Below are 20821 nucleotides of genomic sequence, written 5' to 3' on the forward strand. Positions count from 1 at the left end.
TTTTTTTATTAAAGGAGAGGAAGTATGTGGCTCCACGCAGTCTCCCCTCCTGAGCTATTATCAGCTCCACCCTTCCCCCCGGGGCTTGCATTTCTTAAATGTGGATGCTTTGGTGCCCACCCAGGGCACCCACCATATACTCAGTGAGGGCCACAGGGAGCCTTATAGTCCTTGTGGCCCCAGCCGGCTCCCCGCATGCAGTGGGAGGCAGCATTGCTTTTGCTTGTAGGGAGCAGCTATGTATGCTATGGGAGCAATATTTTGATCTGTTTCTCTGCCTGCATCACTGTGGACAGGGAAACAGATAAAAAGTCTGCCCTCAGCCGGCTGGAGCATTTTCAAAGATCCAACTTCACCACCCAAAAAGCTGCAGTTACTGAGCTGAAGACTTCGATGCCCCCACTGGCGCCTAGAGTTAGGCACTCCAAAGAAGGTGTAAACCTTCAGATCATCGCTATATTTCATAAACCTAATCTTGGCCGGGAGCACACTCAGGCTCTCTGCCAGCCGAGTCCATCCAGTGCACCCCCGGACAGGAAACAGCCACTTTTCCAGGGCCGCACACCAGAATTATGCCACTCACAGCCTAAAGCACGGCCCTCTTGGCAGGGACAACAGATACAGGCTCCAAAACCACACCAGGGAATTGTCAAACCAAGGAGTGCCTGCCTTTGTGGGTTTGTGGCTAGGGAGTTGCTCGTCTCATCACCAAAAATGTTGTGGTTGTCGTATGGAACAACAAGAGATGCCAAAGGTAGAAATAAATGTAGTTCATTTTATCGATGTCCCAGAGCATGCACTCAAGCCAGGGACGGCTGCAAACTGACATTCCACACTCAAATCCCAACAATCCCAAAAAGGTGCTGTGCTCCATTCCACATAGCCCTGTACCAGAATATAAAAGTGCAGATCCCAGATCCACAGGAAGTGGCTCAGTTTTTGCCTCCATTAAGGTAGTATAGGGGAGGAAGGAGATGTAGACAGAGGTTAAAGTTGGTGGGGCTTCCAGGAAGGAGGATCCTCGAGGTACCCCTTTAAGACCTGCAATGGAGGAGGGGCTTCGCTTCCAATAACCTGCAGAAATTCAGGATGGCTCCCAATGTGTGCAGTTTTTCTCCTCAAGAGCTTTATAAAGCCCACAGGCAGGTTATAAATGGGACCTGAGAGCAAAGGAAGGATATTTGACATCCTGCCTTTCTGCATCCCAGGCAAGAGGGTCTCAAGACAAGGGGTTGGAATAGGTAGATCGAGGGAGGGAAAGATGCAGCTTGGTGAAAAGAAGATACTGCATTCCATTTAATTCTGCTTCATAGGTACCTTCACCCTTTTTAAACATAGGATTGCTTGGAATGGGGGAAACGTTGCAATTGAGTACCTCTGGTTAAAATAACAATATAGGGGAAGAGACTGTACCTGTTTATCGTGAGCAGAATACTTAGGCCTGAATATAAAATCCAAATTGAGGAACTCAGGAGAGACTAAGTAATATGAAGTAATGTCCACATGAGAGTAGTGATGTACAACAGGAAAATGGAAAGAAGAAGAATAGTCTGTGAGAAGGCCCTTATTCCACCTCCTGTGCCTTATTCGATAATGGAAATGTCACAGGTGCGCTAATACATTTAGTTGTAAAATCACCCTTGATACAAAATCAGTAATGTGGTATGACATGCCACTTACCACTCTCTGCAACCCAGCCCGCTACCTTCAATCTCATCTAAGGCCTCCCAGGCACATCAAGGACTTCATTGATGAATTCTCAGAGCTTCTCACTACCTCGTCCATCCAACACACCCACACCACCCTGTTGTGTAACTTCTACATCCAAACGCCACATCCTCAACCTCGTCTTTTCCACATCATTTGTTGCAAACCACCCTTAATCCTGGACTGGACTGGACCAAATACCTTGCCATTCCTAACTCCTTGATCACCATTCTAGCAACAAACCAAAGTCAACTCAAAAAAGAAGACCAAACTTTCAGATCCTTAGAAGAGTTCTTCATCGACAACCTTATGCATAAACTTATCTCTCACTTTGGCCACAACTGTTTAAACTTCTTTAGGTCTTTTTGGGGGGAAACTGTGAATATCCATTCACCAATGTAAAGACCTTGCTGACAATAAATGCTCCATACCCAGATGGAAAGAAAATGGAAGAAAAACAAAAACTGAACTCCTGATGCCCTCATGAAACTGAAGTCCCTGGGTGCACCATGCATACAGTTCATCACATTAGTCAACCCAAAGTACTATACCAACACCATAAATAAAGTCCATAGCAGAAGCAGACCACTTTTCAAGACAATCAAGCAATGAATCAACCTTCCTGCCTAAACCACCTATCTAACATATAACAGACAAGTGCAATGCCATCAACCTCTTCTTCAAGGGAGAAATAAATAAGATCGACCAGCATATTGACAAACCCAAGCCTGCTTCTCAACTTATGCCCACCCCTCTTCTCCTGGAATTTCATAATAGTCATCTTCAAACCCCAGTTTCTCAAAGCTCTCACCAACCTACTCAAATCCCTCAAATCAAGGATGTGGAATTTCTATTGCCCGATGACCCGGGACCTTTCGAAACAACTTGTGTCCGATGGACTAGCAGACAATCTTTCTACCCTCCTGCGTCTACTATAACCGGACTATCAATTATGTTTAACTTGCAGCCTAAGATCCATGTAATCACTTTCATCCATAATTACAGTCATTATGGGAAGCAGAGCCAGCACTACGGCGTGTCTGTGCTCACAACTGTTGAGAAACGTGGAAGCAAATCTCAACAGTGGAGGGAAATGTTTTATGGCTCTGGTGGGCTATAAGTCTGAGCCTTCGCACTAGACTGTGATTGCTGTTGAATTCAATAGGCTTTTGGGCCTTTAGTGTGCCTTTTCAATGGTGGGCGGGGTTGGGAAATTAGGGCTTCATTTAGATCTCAGCGGAGGGAAATACTCTGTCACAAACGTGATGTATATTCCATCCGACATATTACAATCTCTTTATATCCTATGGGGATCGTGATATGGCAGACAGGAAATCCGTCACATTCATGACGGAGTATTCCCTCCGCCAAGATCTAAATCAGGCCCTTAGTCTAATTTCTTTGTTTCAGGTGCAGTCTGTCATATTTTGCTAAAAAACATTTCTCCACGTTAGTGACAAGTGCTCAGGGTCAGCTGAGAGGTAGCCGGCAGCTGTGGAGAGAGATTGCACAACAACCCACCCCTTGTTTTCTCAAAGGAAGGCAGAGAACCCGGGGCGCAGAGGGGGACACAAGAGCACTGAAGAAGCACAGGGACATTACACAGCACACAGTCAAGCTTTCTCATATTCAGTGAACCAAATAATTAAGATATTGGTGTTTTCCATCTGGGCCAGTGCAAAGCAGTTCTTTAGGGCACACCTTACTGCTCTGTTCAGAGGTGCTGTGAGAGTTTGGAGGGCTTCTGAAGGATGTGAAGAGTTTAGGAGGGCGCAAGCACGCATTGCTACCAGAAAATAGCTAGCTGAGGCAGTATGAAAGGTCTGTTTACGTAATGCAGAGTAAAATGGGATTGTTCTTCAGCTTAAAGGAACTGACTGTGTCCAACTTCAAATTCTCACTTCACTGCTTAGTTATTATCAAACCAAGGCTGCAATGGAAACCCGGATGTTTGCCTTACAATGGCTTACAGCGCGCTGTGTGGGGTTCCATAGGAAAGAGTCCCAAACCCCACCTATGTCTTACCTTGCACTGTAAACACATAGAGAGAGTGCAAGAAGCAATGACTCGCAAAAGGATACCTGCCGAAAAAGCTACTTACCTCCGGTAACACGCATTCTGGTGAATAATCTATCTATCTGCAGATTCCTCACCTTTTGAATATCCCAGGTGCTAGTCTGGATCCAAAAACTCTACACTAGCTCTCCACACCAGTAGGGGGCGCTAACTCCACTTCAGTGCCGTATGCAGCAGCCCTGTGACATCACAGGAACTATAAACCGCCCCTGTCAGTTTCCATCCTTTTTTTACACATCTTCGAGGCAGATGGATAGAAGTAACATTAGGAAAAAAGGTGTAGAATTTGTTTCATGTAGGGACCTCATCAAGAGTATATGTGGGAAAAACAGCCATGCACCGGGGAGGTGCGTGGTTCAGTGAGGAATTGTCAGGTAGGTAGAATATCCACTAGACACAGCATTACTGAAGGTGAGTAACTTTTTCTTCCGATGTATACGTCTACCTACAGATTCCTCACCTTCTGAATAGACTCCCCAAGCACTATCCACCAGGAAGTGGGTGCACAGCAAATTGTAGCAAACAATCCTGTCCTGAACGTCTAAGCGCATGAATTGATCTTTCCTCCTCACTTCAAGGTCCAAACAGTAATGCTTTGCAAAAGTATGAAGGGAAGCCCAGGCCGCTGCCCGGCTGTTACCGACCCAGTGCAGAAGTAGAAGACTTTGCCCTGGTTGAATGAGCTTCAATACCTTCTGGAGGTTCCTTTTGCACTAAAGCATAGCACATCTTGATGCACAGGATTATCCATCTTCATAATGTCCTCTTATGCACTGCCTTGCATTTCATCTTCACCACATAGCCCAGGAGGAGCTGGCCATCCAGTCTGTTTTCTCATGGTCTGTTGATGTAAAAGCTGACCACTCTCTTGGGACCAAGTCTGTGAAATCTCTCTTTTCCCTTTGTTAGATGTGAAGGAGGGAAGCTATTCGGTAGGGTGATAGGTTAGCCCAGATGGAAAGGATTAACCACTTGCATCAGGAAACAGCCTTGGTTCTCAAGTCCATCTTGTCAGGGAAAAAAGGAACTGAGTAGAGTTTCACGCTATAAGCTTGTAAGTCACTAACACGTCTAGCTAACATTATAGCGATCAAAAAGACTGTCTTAAAAGGCAACAGTTGCAAGGGACAACTGTGTAATGGCTCAAATGGGGGACACATATGAAATGTGAGGACAAGATTGAGGTACCATTGTGGCATTATAAAATGAGTTGTGGGTAACTTGTTTGTTAGCCCTTTCAAGAACCTCATAACTATGGGTGACATATACAGAGACGGCTGGTCAGGCAGGCGGTCGAAAGCTGACAAAACCGATAAGTAACTTTTAACAGTGCCCATTGTGCACCCTTGCTGGGCTAGTGAAAGTGTGAAACAAAGAATGTCTGACAGCCAGGCCTGAAGAGGGTATACCAAGTTGTCCGTACAGCATTTGACAAACGTGTTTCATCTATCTGAGTACACCATCTTGGTGGAGTGTCTGCAGGCACATAAAATAACATCCACCACTTCAGAAGGCAAGGAAAAGGAACCCGGGTTGCCCCGCTCAATCTTCAGGCATTTGGTGGAGCCTCTAGAGCCCGGGGTACAGAACCTGCCCATGCAACAGTGAGAGGAGGCCTACCCTGTGAGGGAGACAGAGTGGAGTGCACCGGGTGAGGTATAGGAGGTCTTCACACCACACTAGTTGTGGCCTGAAATACTCGGGGATGGTTGAGGCACATCTTCCTCAAGACACAAAGAATCAATGGTATGGTAGTAAACATGTAGTGAAGTGGGGAGTTCCACTTCAAGCGAAATGTTCCTCAATGCTCCCAGCATCGGATACTGGAGGGTGCAGAATTTCCGGCAATGTGCGTTCTCAGGAGTGGCAAAGAGATCCACATGAGAAGTCCCCCAGAGATAGAAGACGTACTGGGCTACCTCCGGGTGTAGGCATCACTTGTGGTTGGCAAGATGACACTGACTGAGATTGTCTGCTCTCACATTGAGCACTTCAACCAGAGGATTTGCTGCTATGCAGATATGATGGTTCTGAGCTCAGGGCCAGAGCCTCAGAGCTTCTTGACAGAGAAGATGTGGCCCTACTTCTTCTTGTTTATTAATGTACCACATTGTGGTCATATTGTCTGTCAATATCTGGACAGACCGGCTGCAAAGGGAAGGAAGAAAGGCCCCAGGAGCTAGATAATTCACCTGTTATTCTAACAGACTGATGTGAAACATCTATTCTTCTGGAGACCGGAGGCCCCTGATCTCCAATTCCTGCAGATGAGCTCTCCACCCTAGTGGAGGCCTCCATGTTGACTGTTTCCATTGGAGGAGAAGAGTGAAACAGCTTTCCTTGGAAAAGTTTGTTGAGTACACTCCCCCCATTGTAGAGCCACTGCAGTGTCACTGGAGATTTTGATACAGCTGTGCAGTTTTTTATTGTGTTGCAACCACTGCCTTTCAATGCACCATTGGAGGGCCATCATGGGCCAGCATGTGTGGGTGACCAACAGAATGCGGAGGCCAGCAGTCCAAGCAGGATTCAGACCATCAGGACTGTAATGATTGCTCCATTCTGAAACATAGGAATCACAGCCTGATGTTGTGGATCCTCTGAGGAGGAGGGAAGGCTTGAATCAATGTGGTGTCCAGTACTGCCCCTATGAACAGGATGCACTGAGAGGGCACAACATGATACTTGGGCTTGTTGGTCGAAATTCCCAGATAGAACAGCAATATGGCTGTCATCTGCAAGTGGAGAGACACTATCTCTAGAGAGGTGGCTTTTATAAGCCGGTTGTCCAGTAAGGGAATGCCAGGATTTCTGCTTGCCTGAGATGGACCCCAGCCACCGCCATCAACTTCGTGAAGACTCGAGTGGCAGAAGTGAGACCAAATGGAAAAATTACATACTGGCAGTGTTTGAATCAGAATGTTTGGATCAAACTGCAAAGCAAAGGTATGTAGAAATATACATCCTGCAGGTCGACAGACCCCATCCGGTCTTCTAATTGTAGCACAAGCAGAACCTGAGCCAGCAATAGCATTTTGAACTTTTCCTTTTTGAGGAACCAGTTTAAAATCCTGATGTCTAGCATCGGGCAAAAGCCACGGTCCATTTTGGAGCCCAGGAAGTACCAGGAATAGTACTTGAGTCCCTGTTTTTGCCCTTGAACCAATTCCACTGCGCACGTTCGATCAGGGTTTGAACTACAGGACTCCCAGGTGAGAGTGCATCAGGTCAGTGAGGAAATGGTGGATGGTTGTGCTGGGAGGGCAGGGCATACACCCTTTACACAATCTGTAAGACCCTGAGGTCTGAATTAATGGCCCTCCATGGTTGTGGAAAAGATACCCTTTCTCCAGTGGGCAGCATGTGGTCAGACAAGGGAAAACTAGGGCTGGGTCCCTTCAGTGGCAGGAGAGAAGGGGATGTGGGAGGAAGCAGATGGGTGCATGCTCTTCCTTTTCCTCAACCTCTATTCTGCTTATAAGGAGGGTTTGCCTGTTACTTCTATTGTTGCTGTTGGGCGTGTTGCTGCTGACCTCTTGTGAAGGCTCAAAACTTTTAAAACTGCTGGTAGTTTCTTGTCAAAGTCTGATTGTCAAGAGATCTAGCTGGGGATTTACTGTCTTTAAGCCTTTCAAAGACCAAAACAGTTTTAACTGCGTAGAGGTAGGGACCATCAAAAGGGAGGACTAATAATGTTGTCTGTACATCTTGGGAATACAGATGGTGCAGATGAGATAGATGTCTCCATGACTCTTGCAACAGAGTTCACTGTGACCAGGCCAGATTGTATGACCTTTGGCCACTGTTCGACTATCTCTAGGCTGTCCTGATTTCATTTTTTATTTTTTTGTCGATTTCAGTGGTACTTTCTCGGTGTTTTTCAAACCTTGTGCAATCAAAGTTTGTTAGCGTTTATCAACTGTCTGTCCCCTTGATATAGAAAAAAATGTGTTTTTACAGTGTTTACAAAGCATGTTGTTTTTTGCAGTGATTATTACAAAGCACATATTTAACTTAAAGGAGACATAATGCAGGGTAAGTAGTGTCTTCCCATGAACAGTGTGCCTAATGAACTTATGTTAGGCTGGTTTAAACATAGAAAGTGTGTGCAGTGCACTCACACTCACATCTCATTACCTTCTCTCACATCTCATTACCTTCTCTCACATCTCATTACCTCTCATGCTCACTCTGTCAGGACTCTGGGGCTGATTTAGATTTCGGCGGACGGGTTACTCCGTCACACTGGTGATGGATAGCCCGTCCGCCGAAATATGAATACCATTACATTCTATGGCAAAGCCGCTGCAGCCAGCAGACCGCCAGTGTTGGCAGTCTGCTGCCCACCATTTAACGAGTCCAGAAAGGACTTCCACCCATTTACGGTCAGAAATCCAACCTGACGGAGTTGAAGAGACGGTTCCACCACCAGCACCGCCACGACAACAGACACCGCCAGCCATTATACGAAATGTAATACGGTGTGGTGGAGTCTTGTACGGCGGTGCGGTGCTGGCGGTGGAAAACGCAAGGACCATCCCCTTCTAGATGACCACGTCGCCGGAAAAGGTAAGTTGATCATCCAAAAGGAGGGGGTGAGGGGTGTTGGGTGCATGTGTGTGCGAGTATGTGTGCCTGAATGGGTGTGCATGAGTGCATTTCTGTGTGCATCGAGGGTGTGGGTGCATGTGTGTGGATGAAGGGAGTGTGGATGAAGGGGGGTGTTGATGAGTGTGGATGAAGGGTGGGGGGTGTGGATGAGTGTGGATGAAGGGGGGTGGTGGGGTGTGTGCATGTGTGTGGATGCAAGGGGGGTATGTCCATGAGTGTAAATTTGGAGGGGTGTGTGTGCATGTATGCTGATGAGTGGGGGCGTGCAAGGGGGTTTGTGGACGTGTGTGTATGTGCCAGTGACAGTAATGGGGATTCCTGTTGCCAGGTGCGTGACCGCAGGCTTTTTGTGGGGGGGCAACCGCTGCAAAAAGCCTGGCGGTATGCTGCCTTGTACTGCGGCCAGCGGTCTGAGGCCTGCCGGCAGCCCGGAGTAACTCACCGCCGGCCTCATCAGTGCGACTGAACAGGTGGGCCAGGTGGCGTTGTGGCGCTTTGCCTTCGGCCAAACCTCACAACTCGTAATGTGGCAGTCTTTACCATCAGGTCCGCGGTGGTAAGTGCGCCGCCGCGAGGCTGGCGGTCTGATGACCACCAGCCTCATAATAAGGGCCTAATTGTTTAAAGACAAACATTTAGCCTTCCCACTACGCTGGCATTGCAAAATGATTGACTGTTCATTAAAATGTATTGTTTAGATGTACTGTTCAAAATTTTTGAAAGATGTAAGGGACATTATTAGGAAAATGCTTCATATTTTCGATAGTCTCTCAGATAACACTTATCTGTATATCTATTACCTTGACTACTAAATTATTTGACATACATAATACATTATTTACCTTTCTGTTATCTTCAGCTATTAAATAAAATACAACTACCTGGAAAAATGCATCTTTACTATCAGTTCCTCGTTGTGGTTTTGGATTGCATTTACTCGACAAAGAGCACATTTATCTGTAACAGTTTTGTTAATTTAACTTCTTCTTTTCAGTTGTTTTGTAAACCCGCTGGTGATCATACTGCGTTGTATTTATAATGTCCAATGCATAAATATACAGATTAGTATTCCAATCTAGGTATTTCATTCTTTATAAGGGAAGTGGCTTTTGTTTGTTTCCTTTATGTTCAGTTTCAATTCATGTACAAATTACATCAGTGCTTCACGTTTACTAGTACAGTATTAATTGAATATATGAGGACGAAAAGCAAAATGCACCATCAGAGAATACAACAATTCTCTTATGTTCGTAGGATCCCTAGAGAAACATGGGGCACAGGACTTTTTGGATGTTTGTGGACCTAGAAAACCAAGGTCTGTTTTAAAGTGGAATTTTCATTGCATCATTGTTGTAATTCTTGTGCTAGGCCCAGAAAACTGCAATGCAACTCTCTCTCGTGATTCCCTGCTTTACATATGATTTAAACAGAAAAAGACTTCACAGGAACGACTCTTGCTTCAGTTCGGATTGTGACCCGCCAACAGAATTCTCAAGTCAAGCCATCATCTTGAGGAGGGTAATAATTCATATGCTTAACCTTGCCTCTCCCTTTAGAATTATGGAACTGGCTAAATACACAAAGGAGACCAAGTTTAACATCCTTTGTCCAGTGCAATATTCCACAACTCTATTACCACCCATCCTGGCTAATGCCACCAACATCTTTCCGGCTGACGATGAACCATCAGCGCGGCCCATGCAGCAAGACTGCTCAGCTATACACTTGGCGTAGAATCCAGCAGCACTCTGCCTGAGTTTGCAGCCCCTGCCCAACCTTCCTCTGTCCATGGATTTGACAGTGGTTTTCTGGAATACCCAATCCATATCCTATGAAAACACACATTAAAGTATTCTGAAACCCCAAAGATACAATGCTTATGCTTTAACACATTATTGTATGCCCACCCCTATACGGTCACAGAAATTAAAATACTCACCTCCAAGGGGTAAGCTTTGGCTTGCCCCCGAGTGCTCTGTTCCTGTGAAGTCACACATTAAAATACTCTGAAAGCCCTCAGACACAAATGCTATGCTCCGACGAGTACCTGCATGGCTCTTTTCTGTGATGTCACACCTGAACGTACTCTGAGACTCCTCATATTCAGGGGCTCACCTTTGGTGTTCTCGGTGTGCCCAATTCCTCTGTAATTACTCTTTAAAATAATCTGACTGCTCTCAGATATAACAGTAATCGCTGAATGCCCCCTCTCTATCTGTCAAAGAACAAAGGGAAACACTCCAGATGGGCTTTCCAAAGCCATGTCTTCAGGTAAGTTGCAGGTTTCTTTGATTGGCCCAGTACCATCATCTAAACATTCCAAATGGGGCAGGAGTCCTTCATAATATTAATGGTGGTTTCCTAATCCCCATTTTCCTGTTGTCACCACCAGATCCATGAAATGTGTGACAGTAACCACTAGTAAACTGGAAAGTATTACGTAATTCCTGCAGATCTCAATAATCTGCTATGAGGTCATTCTAAACTTCTAATGATGTGAAGGCAACCTTGAGATGTCGGCCCTTGACCAATCACAAGGACCATTTTGGACTATGCTCAGTAGCGTTTTGTGATCTCCAATGGTAAATAAACAAAGACATATGATTCAATTCGTTTTTAATCAACCAGTTTATTCTGCAAAACAGTCAAGTGGAAATACAAAACATGTGTATACTAAAACACACTTTCATAATGGTAAACACAAAATACATCTTTGGCCTTCTGTGCAATAGCTTGTCCATTTGGCATAGCAGTAAAAGTGCTTTTCATAATGTCTTAGTTGAGTAAATAGAAATATTGTATATTTTAACATATGATTTTATAGATCTAGAAATGTGAAATCCTCAACATGTTTAAGGTATCACAGGTTGAGAAATGTATTCAAATTACACAAGTCCCACATCTGGTATGGTCTTAGCAATGGTAAGCTGGACAATGTGGTGATCAAGTGCTTTCCCTCTGTATGACTTTGTCCACATGATTATGTACTGGTAGGCAAACAATAGGGTAAATGGACTTCAAACATTGTAGGGAAAGTGAATCACATTCCGATGAGGATCAGCTTCCGCAAAGGTGCTTCTCTAGTGCAGTGGTTTGTAACCTGGTACCCGTGGAGCAGTGGGGGTTCATGACACCTACCCACAGGGTCCGTGACTGTTCAGAAAATTAAATATTTGCATATCAATACAGTATATGTACATAAAAAAACAACACTGAAAAATGTAAAATGTTCTGTAAATGCGAAGGAATTTAAAAATGGACACTAAACTTTGGTTTGGTATCCTTAGATTGGTTTGTAGGAGCAGCGCAAGTACAGCAAACATAACCTAGTCTGGTTGATTAGTGGATTCATTCAAAGCTCAGGAATACACCAGCAAAATAAGAACATGCATTTCGACCAAAAAGACAGAGGACATGATTTGGAGTTTATCAGAAAGGTTACTCCATTACAGACATACAGATATCCCTTCTGCATTATATGCTATGGCACTTGTAAGAAGGCGGGATATCCGTCATGTTGTGATGGACTAATCCATCCTCCAAATTCTAAATGAGCCACAAAATGATATACTAAAGTCTCCCATATCGCATCATCTTTTAGAAAAAAATCTAATTTTTAATTTTTAACCTTCCAGTTAAATTATTTTGTTTGTTGATGAAATAATATATTTCACCATTTGTGTATGTGTTTGATGTATACTTTGTTATGTGTGTTTGTGTACTGGATTGAGATTCAATTCAACTAAATTGCTTAGGCGGGATATTTCTAGCTGCTAACAATGATTCCATGGGTGTCCATTGACATCAAAATGTTAAGAACCGCTGATATAGAGTATATGTTACTGTACACCAGCCACATGTATATGAGTTTGACCTTTGTGTGGGAGGACATGGATCAATGATCCATTTGATTTCAGTCAACAATTTCTCTTTGTTTAAACCTGCCATACTGAGTGGGTGACCTACCCTTCACTTATCAGGACCTTCATATTAACCAGCTTACTGGTCTCAACTAACTTTTAGCAACTTGAATTAGAATGCAATTTATTTCATGCTACCTAATACAGTACAGTATAATAATTGATTAGCCATCGATCAAATGCTATTTCAAACAATAATACCACCCTTCAACATCAACACAACATTTTATCAACTTGATTTTTTACTTGCTTATTCTGTTGTACGGATACATGGGAAAAATGAAAACCTGTTCATAAAGGCACCCAGCAAGTACAAACATTATATTGGATACAGGAGAAGATCATTCTTTCCCTACTCCTTCCCCTGCTATTTTACGGGTTGAGGATAGTCCTGGCCAGAACAGTTCAAGTCTAACTACCAAGGACTTTGAGTGCAAGTCAATGGATTCAAGCCCACAACAAATAGGCAAACAACCCCAAGATCGGGGACTGATAATTACCCACAAACAACAACAGTCAAGCGTGGATCAATCAATCTTAAACATCTGACAAAGTCACAAAATAGGCAACCTTCAATTCCTGATACTTTCATTCCAGCAGGACAACTGCAGACAACGGCCCTTCATAACATTGCTGACTGATGTAAAACAACCAAAAAATCTTCTGTTATCTCCCTTGAGCCATCACAACCACAACAGAGATAAACTTCATTCCACGTGACCAAACTTTATTAGCTGGTGATTGCAACAGTGACACCATCTATGGGAAAGAGGAGATAGGGCTTCAGGATTGTAAAGAAATCCCAAGCACAATATATTGATTAATCACCAGCTCATCAGGCTATTGGAATTAGATGATCTTCCTGGAACGATTCTTCGATCCAAACAAGAAAACAATTTGTCTCTTACTACAAACAGATGCTTTTTGTTCAAACAATTTGTCTCCTACTATAGATGCTTTTTGTTAAACCTCTGTCTTATCTGAAGAGATAACTCCTCCATTGGAGGCAGCCGTGAAAGCTGTCAGTGCCACACTAACTTAGGCCCTCAATACTAGTGTGGCGGTCTCAAGACCGCCACACTCGTGATGGTGGTCGTACCGCTGCAGTCCGACCGCCCCAATATGATCGTGGCGGAGCTGCCATGGTCAAACCGCCGGCACCACCAGGCTGCAGCCAGGCGGTTGCAATCCACCAGGGCAGCGCTGCCCTGGGGATTATGAGTCCACATCCGCCAGCCTTTCCATGGCAGTAAGCACCGCCATGGAAAGGCTGGTGGAATGGGAGTGTAGGGGGGCCTCTGGGGACACCTGCACTGCCCATGCACTTGGCCCATTGTTCTTTTCACTGCCTGGATTATGGGCAGTGAAATGCACAACGGGTGCTCTCACACCCGACACACCACAACATTGCCGCTGGCTCAATTATGAGCCGCCGTCAATGATGTTGTGAGTGCTGTGCTGGGCCAGCAGAATACTCCTATTATGGAGGTCAAAAGACCTCCAGGACTGGCGGTCTTTTTCCTGCAGCGGCTTCGGTCGGCCTAGAAAAGGAATGCCAAAGTCATAATGAGGCCCACAGATATCAAACACCTTAATTAGTCAATCTTAATTATTTTTGTAAAAGGTGTCCTTATTAAAAAGCATAAATGCTGACCTTAAATCAATACAGGAGAACTCAATGAGCATAGCAAGCATTGAATCAACATGTAACAAATATGAGCCCATTATTCCAAATCTGTCCCATATGGAAGACATAGATTTACTTCAAATAATTCTAGGAAAGTTAAAAATCAACAAGCAGATTTCAATATCTCTGGACCTTTTCAGCCTGTTACTTCAAATACAAGATCCATTACAACAACATATGACTGAAATGGTGTAATGCATCTATGTACGCAAACTCCACATGAATCAGCGCTGAGGGAGTTCAGGTGTTCATTTGACAAGAGCATTTACAGCCCACCGAGAGCATGATAAATATTTCAATGGAAGAGTTTAAACCCTACATCAGCAAAAGGTGACTAAAGAAGCTGTGGAAGTTGCAGAAATTGGGAAAAATCTAAAAAGCAAACAAAGTAACAATGCAAGACTCACAACAGTAACTGAAAATATCCCTGGAAAACAGAAACTCTATACTATATTTACTCAGGCAGACCCAAGTAGCCTGGAAAATGAGGCAATATAAAGAATAAGTCCACTCCACATAATTCCGACAGAATTGACGAGGATCCTGTTGAAGACCAAAATATTACTGTGAATGATCAATCATTAAGCTTGCACAAACTATTGCAGAACCTCTGGGACACCTAGAAAGAACATTAATACGTTCAAACTGTAATTATTGACCTTCACTTAATATGTTCAGCTATGATAGGAGTTCAAGGAGCTTAACCAAAACATCAATTCCAATAAAATGAAGTTGAATATGCGTAAGGCATTGGAAGATGACCCAGCCACACTTCATACACAATCATGATTATTGAGTAAAGTGGATAACTGTCAGCCAACAACACCAGATTGGCAAGGGGACAATTCTGAATACATTAAATTAGATTTATACCAAACTTATAAATTAGAGAGAAAACACAACATTTTAACCCAGAAAAACATATTGAAATGACTTGGGCATTTTCCAGAACTTACATTAATCAGTGCTTTAGTGGGTGCCGTTTATACAATTCAGGGCCTGATTCTAACTTTGGAGGACGGTGTTAAACCGTCCCAAAAGTGGCGGATATACCACCTACCGTATTACGAGTTCCATAGGATATAATGGACTCGTAATACGGTAGGTGGTATATCCGCCACTTTTGGGACGGTTTAACACCGTCCTCCAAAGTTAGAATCAGGCCCTCAATCTTGATTCACTATAATATTACACAAACAGCAGGAAACATCACCGCTAGAGTTTGGGCCAGATGGGCCGGCCTGGAGGCATGGGCTATTATTGCTCTTCAGGTTAAAAAAACAAAATAGTCATATAAGAGGATAAGATTCTAAAACAGAATATCCCATGACCCTAGTAAACACAAACACTCACTTTAAAGGTCTTGAAACCCTAAATGTCCTGGGGAATTCGACAATCACTACTTTTTGTCAGGATATCACAGCCTCCTTATGCTAACAGCATCAGCTAAAATGTGATGAATTACTTCGGCCTATCCACATTAACTCTAACAATTCTTTCACATTAACAACATTGTAACATACTTTTGGAACATTGCTGGAACTGAAAGACAAATGTGGTCTAACAATCTGAGTACTTTTCCAAATACCATGTTATATGTTTGCAAGAAACTTGGAAAACCTTGTCTTTTCATTTACCAAACTTGACTACCTTTGAAATATTGGCAAATAAAAGTACATTAAGCTGACTAGGTGGTGGCCTAGTTACATTATTTAATAAGAACCTCCATATGAAAGCTAAGGATCTTAACTCTAACTCTAGGGAGCTTTTAGTAGTTTGATTAGAAGATAGAAACAAAAATCAACTTTTCATTGCAACCTTGTATTTTCCTCCCTAGTTAGCAGAGAACAAAGCTCAATATCAATTAATGCTCAACTAAAATAATTGAAAAATATGCCGACTTTTTTTTATAACTTTGACTGGTGATTTAGTATTTAATCTTCGCCAGATGATTCACCAGTTCTGTGCTTCAGAAATCGAAGTAAGCAAAGAACACTGACTATTGGTAAAATACTAACTGAAAGAATAAACAGTTATGAGTATTTAGGGATAATCAATGACAAAACATTAAATTGAACTCTGCATATTGTTACTAAGAAGCAAAAAGCGTGTATAATGACTAAAGAATGATAGGTCATTTGGTAAATGTTTTAAGCATAAAACTAATTCCCTCACTTCTTTATGCTTCATTCATCTTTGGTGATACGGTAGTATTGGACCTGAACGAAATTTGTCAAATGCATGCTTGACTTCCTCCTGCTACACCTCACTGTAAACAATGCCTTAAATTACATTTGAAATTAATATTCTCCATCACATTATAGCTCAAATAAATTATATCTGTGACTGCAGCACAGCAAGTACAAATATATTAAAGTGTTAATTGTGAAAGAGTTAAAAATCCAGGCACTTTAGAAAATTAGCCTGGATTTTTCAACACTTAAAAAAGTAATCAAAGTACAAAAACTACTATGACTGGTCGATCTGGCCAAAATGACTAGGAACTCGAGTAAGAAATTATTAAGGAAGACTTTGCTGAGTAGCATTCATAATGGAGGTTTTTTTGTCAATTTTGAAGTGTATTCATACCAATTAGATATTTTACTCTTATTTCACACTAAAGCAACCATATATCAAGAGTAATTTGGAGGCTGCATTAAAAAGAAAGTATTTCTGTTTATATTAATGTACATTCAGTTACCTCAGTTTGAAGGATCATGGAACACCCATTTAACTGGCACCAAGGGATGCAGACTGTGAGGCAATGTGGACAAAGCCATTTACCATATTATCCACCTCTGTCTACAGCTTTTAGACTTCCACAAGAAATATGTACAGTCAGCTTTAAAGAAGCCAAAGTAGGGACGATTAGTGAGACTATAAATTACTGTTCTACTATGGAAACTAATTCCTTTATTAGCACACATCACATTTTTTGAGTATGCTTACTGTCATCTTAATCAAACTGTTCACAATAAGCAATTTTAAATTTACTCAGATTGTATACAATATATTTTCAAGGTTTTTAACTTCATATGCATGGTATTTATTGAGCAATATGCCAAATTAAGAAGTGATTTCATGTGTAATTTTATTTTATCTTTATTTCTAATTGTAATTATTTTTTTTTAAAATGCTGTAATCAGTGATCAGTACAATAACCTTAACTCTCTCTCTCTCTCTACAGGTAGCCTTCTTTGCACAGCTAGAATGCCCAGCAACATGTGATCCCAAGGACACATTCTGTCTTCCCAGTAATACAACGTTTAGGATTGACAGGATATTCAGCAGAATGGTTGTTGATTAATTTACCTCGATGCTGGTCCTCTCAGAAATTACAGTAGCATGTCATCCCACTGAAAGAGAATTGTACATCAACACTGAGTGAATGTTTAGGCACCAACAACAGAGTTTGGGGCTGTCTGTTCAATCCTGTACCACCGACTCAAACGAGTGACAGCCTAAAAAATGATGTCTGCTAACTTTCGCTTTTGATCTGGGGGCTTTCCAAATGTCACTCAAATTTAAAACCCACGGTCTCCCAACTGGTTGAATGTTACTCTATTTTATGCCACTATACAGTCCGAGAAATATATCAGGGCCAGTACATTAAGGAGACCTACACTGTTTTAGAAGATGGGGAAACTCCTGTGACCTCCCCTTTTATTTTTTTATAATTAAATTACAATTACCTTTTTTATTTAATTAAGTCTTACCCCTAAGAAGTACCCCACAAGTTAGTGTAGTGGGGGTATACTTTCCAATCAATTACTCTCTTCCCCCAGGCATAGTTTCTAATATACCCAATGCAGAGCAGCCCCTGGGTTTGTCACCAATCCAAGTGTCCAGTTTCAGTGAGAGTCCTGTAGTTACCAAAGCACCTCCCATCCTTTAACAAAAAAGCTCCAATGAATTTAATACAAAATTTGTTGGTGGCTGTAGGATGTGCCTCATTGGAGCTGACGCTTCCATTTATTGTGCACCAGTTTAACCACATTTTGCAAAAAGCATATTTAGCTGTTTCTGATATGAAATGCCATTCCCTTTAAGAAAACATAAACATGTGTTATTGTTGCCTTAAATGTTTATGCTTCCTTGCACATGCATATTACAACCTGTACTGTAATATTATATTACTGAACTGGATATCATTTTTTATTAACCTGAAGGGCTCATCAGCCTTAACAAGCATGCAATGTTTCATGATTTTAATAGGTCTAGAAGCCACTTTATTTGAAATAATGTATCTGCACATTTCCTACATCTCCTAGTAAAGCGTAGCATTATTTTCAATGTTGACAAAGAGAAGCATAAATTTAGCAGCATTTTTATGTCAAAGACTTCTTGCATTCTCTCATGAGAAGATCCTGCCTCCTGCTTATAAGAGAATTTTGTTGCAGTAACACTGTCAAGTGTTTATCCTCCATATTGTGCAAGAATCATCTTAAATTGCTTGCATATTAATGCTGTATGTTCCAACTGGCATTCTAATCCAGCGATATGGTTGATTAAAATAACAATTATCGACTGATTATGTGCTGTGCCACATGCAATTTTTGCCTTAAATGCATATTGGACCTTTAGGCCTTTCGACTTGTATTTTACTTCAACACTTGTAACCTAATTCTACACATTGTTTACATTCGCATCTATCACAATGCGGCATGTGACAGCATTTCATGGCACTATTACTCTGTCTGAGCAAATGCTCCACTCCATCAATATCCATTTAACACTTAAATACAGCAATCAGCAACTAAAAGGTGTCAAGTTAACTTTTACAAAGGGACTACCTCTCGCAGCATCATGTGAAATGGGTGGCAGACGTATTGTTTAGTAACATTTGATCCATTAAAGTTATATATATATATATATATATATATATATACATATATATATTTTTGCTGCTAACGTCTGTCAATTCTGCAGCATATGATGAAATCTGGGGGAAGTGCAGCAAATCCATAATTCTGCAGAAAACACCGCAGTTGCATAATCACATAATTCCAATGTTCTTGTTATAGGGTCTTAAATAGCAGATTCATTGGTTTAGCACTGGCAGTGGAAATCCATGAACCCCGCCATTACATAAAGAGTTTTAATCCTGGTTGCTGGCCACAATATGCCAAGGCCGGCCATCTCCAGCAGAGTGATCAACTGGCAGTAAAATCCATCCAAATAGATAGATTGCATTCACATGGAGGCCACATGTACCTGAAGTCCACCGCAGGCAGTGTTATACAGTTTGGTGTTCCAATGCTAGCTAGAATAAGATGCTAAGATTAAGAATCAAATTAATTTTTGTTTTTACCCTTGTGTTCCTTCAAAATGAGTACTTCAATAGCACTTAAAAAATACAGCCAAAAACAAAGCTATATGCATGCTGTCATGATTCAGTTTCCTTCCTTTAACATTCAATAAGAAAACCTCCTTCCAGAACCCAACAAAATGGCTGCGACATGCAGGTGGAAATGCTTTCTAATACCTCCAAACACTAGAAACATAAAGAGTGTCTAGGCTGCCAGTTGCTTATGAGATAAGAACAGTAGGAGAATGAATGTCCGGCCAGGAACTGTTATTCATGCTCTAAAATGGTGCACTGTGGTGTCTCCTAAGAACCTGAAGTAAGGAAATTAAGTATAGACAACTATCAATCATCAAGGTTCACAAAACTAATTATGTGTGGTTCAGGTGACCATAAACTGCTCTTGACGCGTGGTTCCACTATGGGAGACAACAATGCCACAATTCTATACCATGTGCACAGGATGATCACATATGTAAAAGACACAGTAATGCATTATATCTACTGCAAGTAGGTCTGTTCTGTCTAGTTGAAGTTGGTTTGTAATACACACATTGATGTCCTGCTATATCTGACTAACTTTATCCCACTTTGGGTAAGAGGTGTACTAACGCGACGAGAAAAGCTAGCTATGATATTGTACGCATGACAACTTCTTTTTAAAATGTGCTACTAACATTATTATAATCATTTTGTTTAAAGAGGTCAATTTCGCAGGGAGCAGGCTTTCAAAGGCTACTGTCCTTTAGAAGTTGCCCATCTTTAGAAATTAAGATGACAGCAATAGCTTGTTATCTATTTGTTTGCATTACTTGTTGATGTATGAAAAATGGAGAACAAGCAGACAGTAATTATTTACTGAGATGCCATGATGCTGCAGTCTTGCTCTGAAGCGTTTAGAAAGTCTCCATCCTCTAGAAGTCACTCAGCTTCTGATATACAACACGGCAAGTCTCTAAAGTTTCAACTGCTCAGAGCCTCTCCCTGAAGCTGATGAGTCGTGCCTGTGAAGGCCTGTTGGCCCTTTCTTTGGGTCCGCACATGCTCGTTAGAGGGAAAGGGTCCTTCTTCGGTTCTACGGCATAGAAAGGGCAGGTCTTTAGATGTTCGGACATCGACGGGATGTCATTGAACTGCCATTTGGACACCGTAGAGAAAAGGCTGCTGAACTGCCAAATCTGGTTGGAGCAAGAGAGAAAATACAGATTAATAAGTAAAATAAAAGATACTAATTATTATTAGGTTTTTAACATTACCAGTCAGTAAAGTCATATTTAAGAATATGAAAATGTAATACATTCTAATAAAAAAGCTAACATTGTTAAAGATACTTTGAAAAATAAAAAAGCTAACATTATTAAAGACAACCAGTGTTGAATAACACATAAGGCAACTCATAATATAATACTGAACAGCCTGTTTATGAAAGTTACCTTACCTAGAAATGGTCTTATGACATATATCAGGAAAGGCGGACTCATTGAGAAGCTTTTCCTCTTGTCTAAAGTGTAATAT

General features: G+C 41.9%; 1 protein-coding gene across 1 annotated transcript in view; it reads right to left on the reverse strand.

The window, feature by feature from the left end:
* Positions 1-15171: 15171 nt before the first annotated feature.
* Positions 15172-20821, reverse strand: part of FBXO40 (F-box protein 40) — a 90157-nt gene continuing 84507 nt past the window's right edge. Inside the window, exon 4 of the mRNA XM_069202713.1 lies at positions 15172-20484. Within this exon, the coding sequence (XP_069058814.1) occupies positions 20278-20484 (207 nt within the window). The 3' untranslated portion in view covers positions 15172-20277. The remainder of the gene's footprint in view (positions 20485-20821) is intronic.

This window comes from Pleurodeles waltl, chromosome 8, assembly GCF_031143425.1.
Source record: "Pleurodeles waltl isolate 20211129_DDA chromosome 8, aPleWal1.hap1.20221129, whole genome shotgun sequence".
Lineage (NCBI taxonomy): Eukaryota > Metazoa > Chordata > Amphibia > Caudata > Salamandridae > Pleurodeles > Pleurodeles waltl.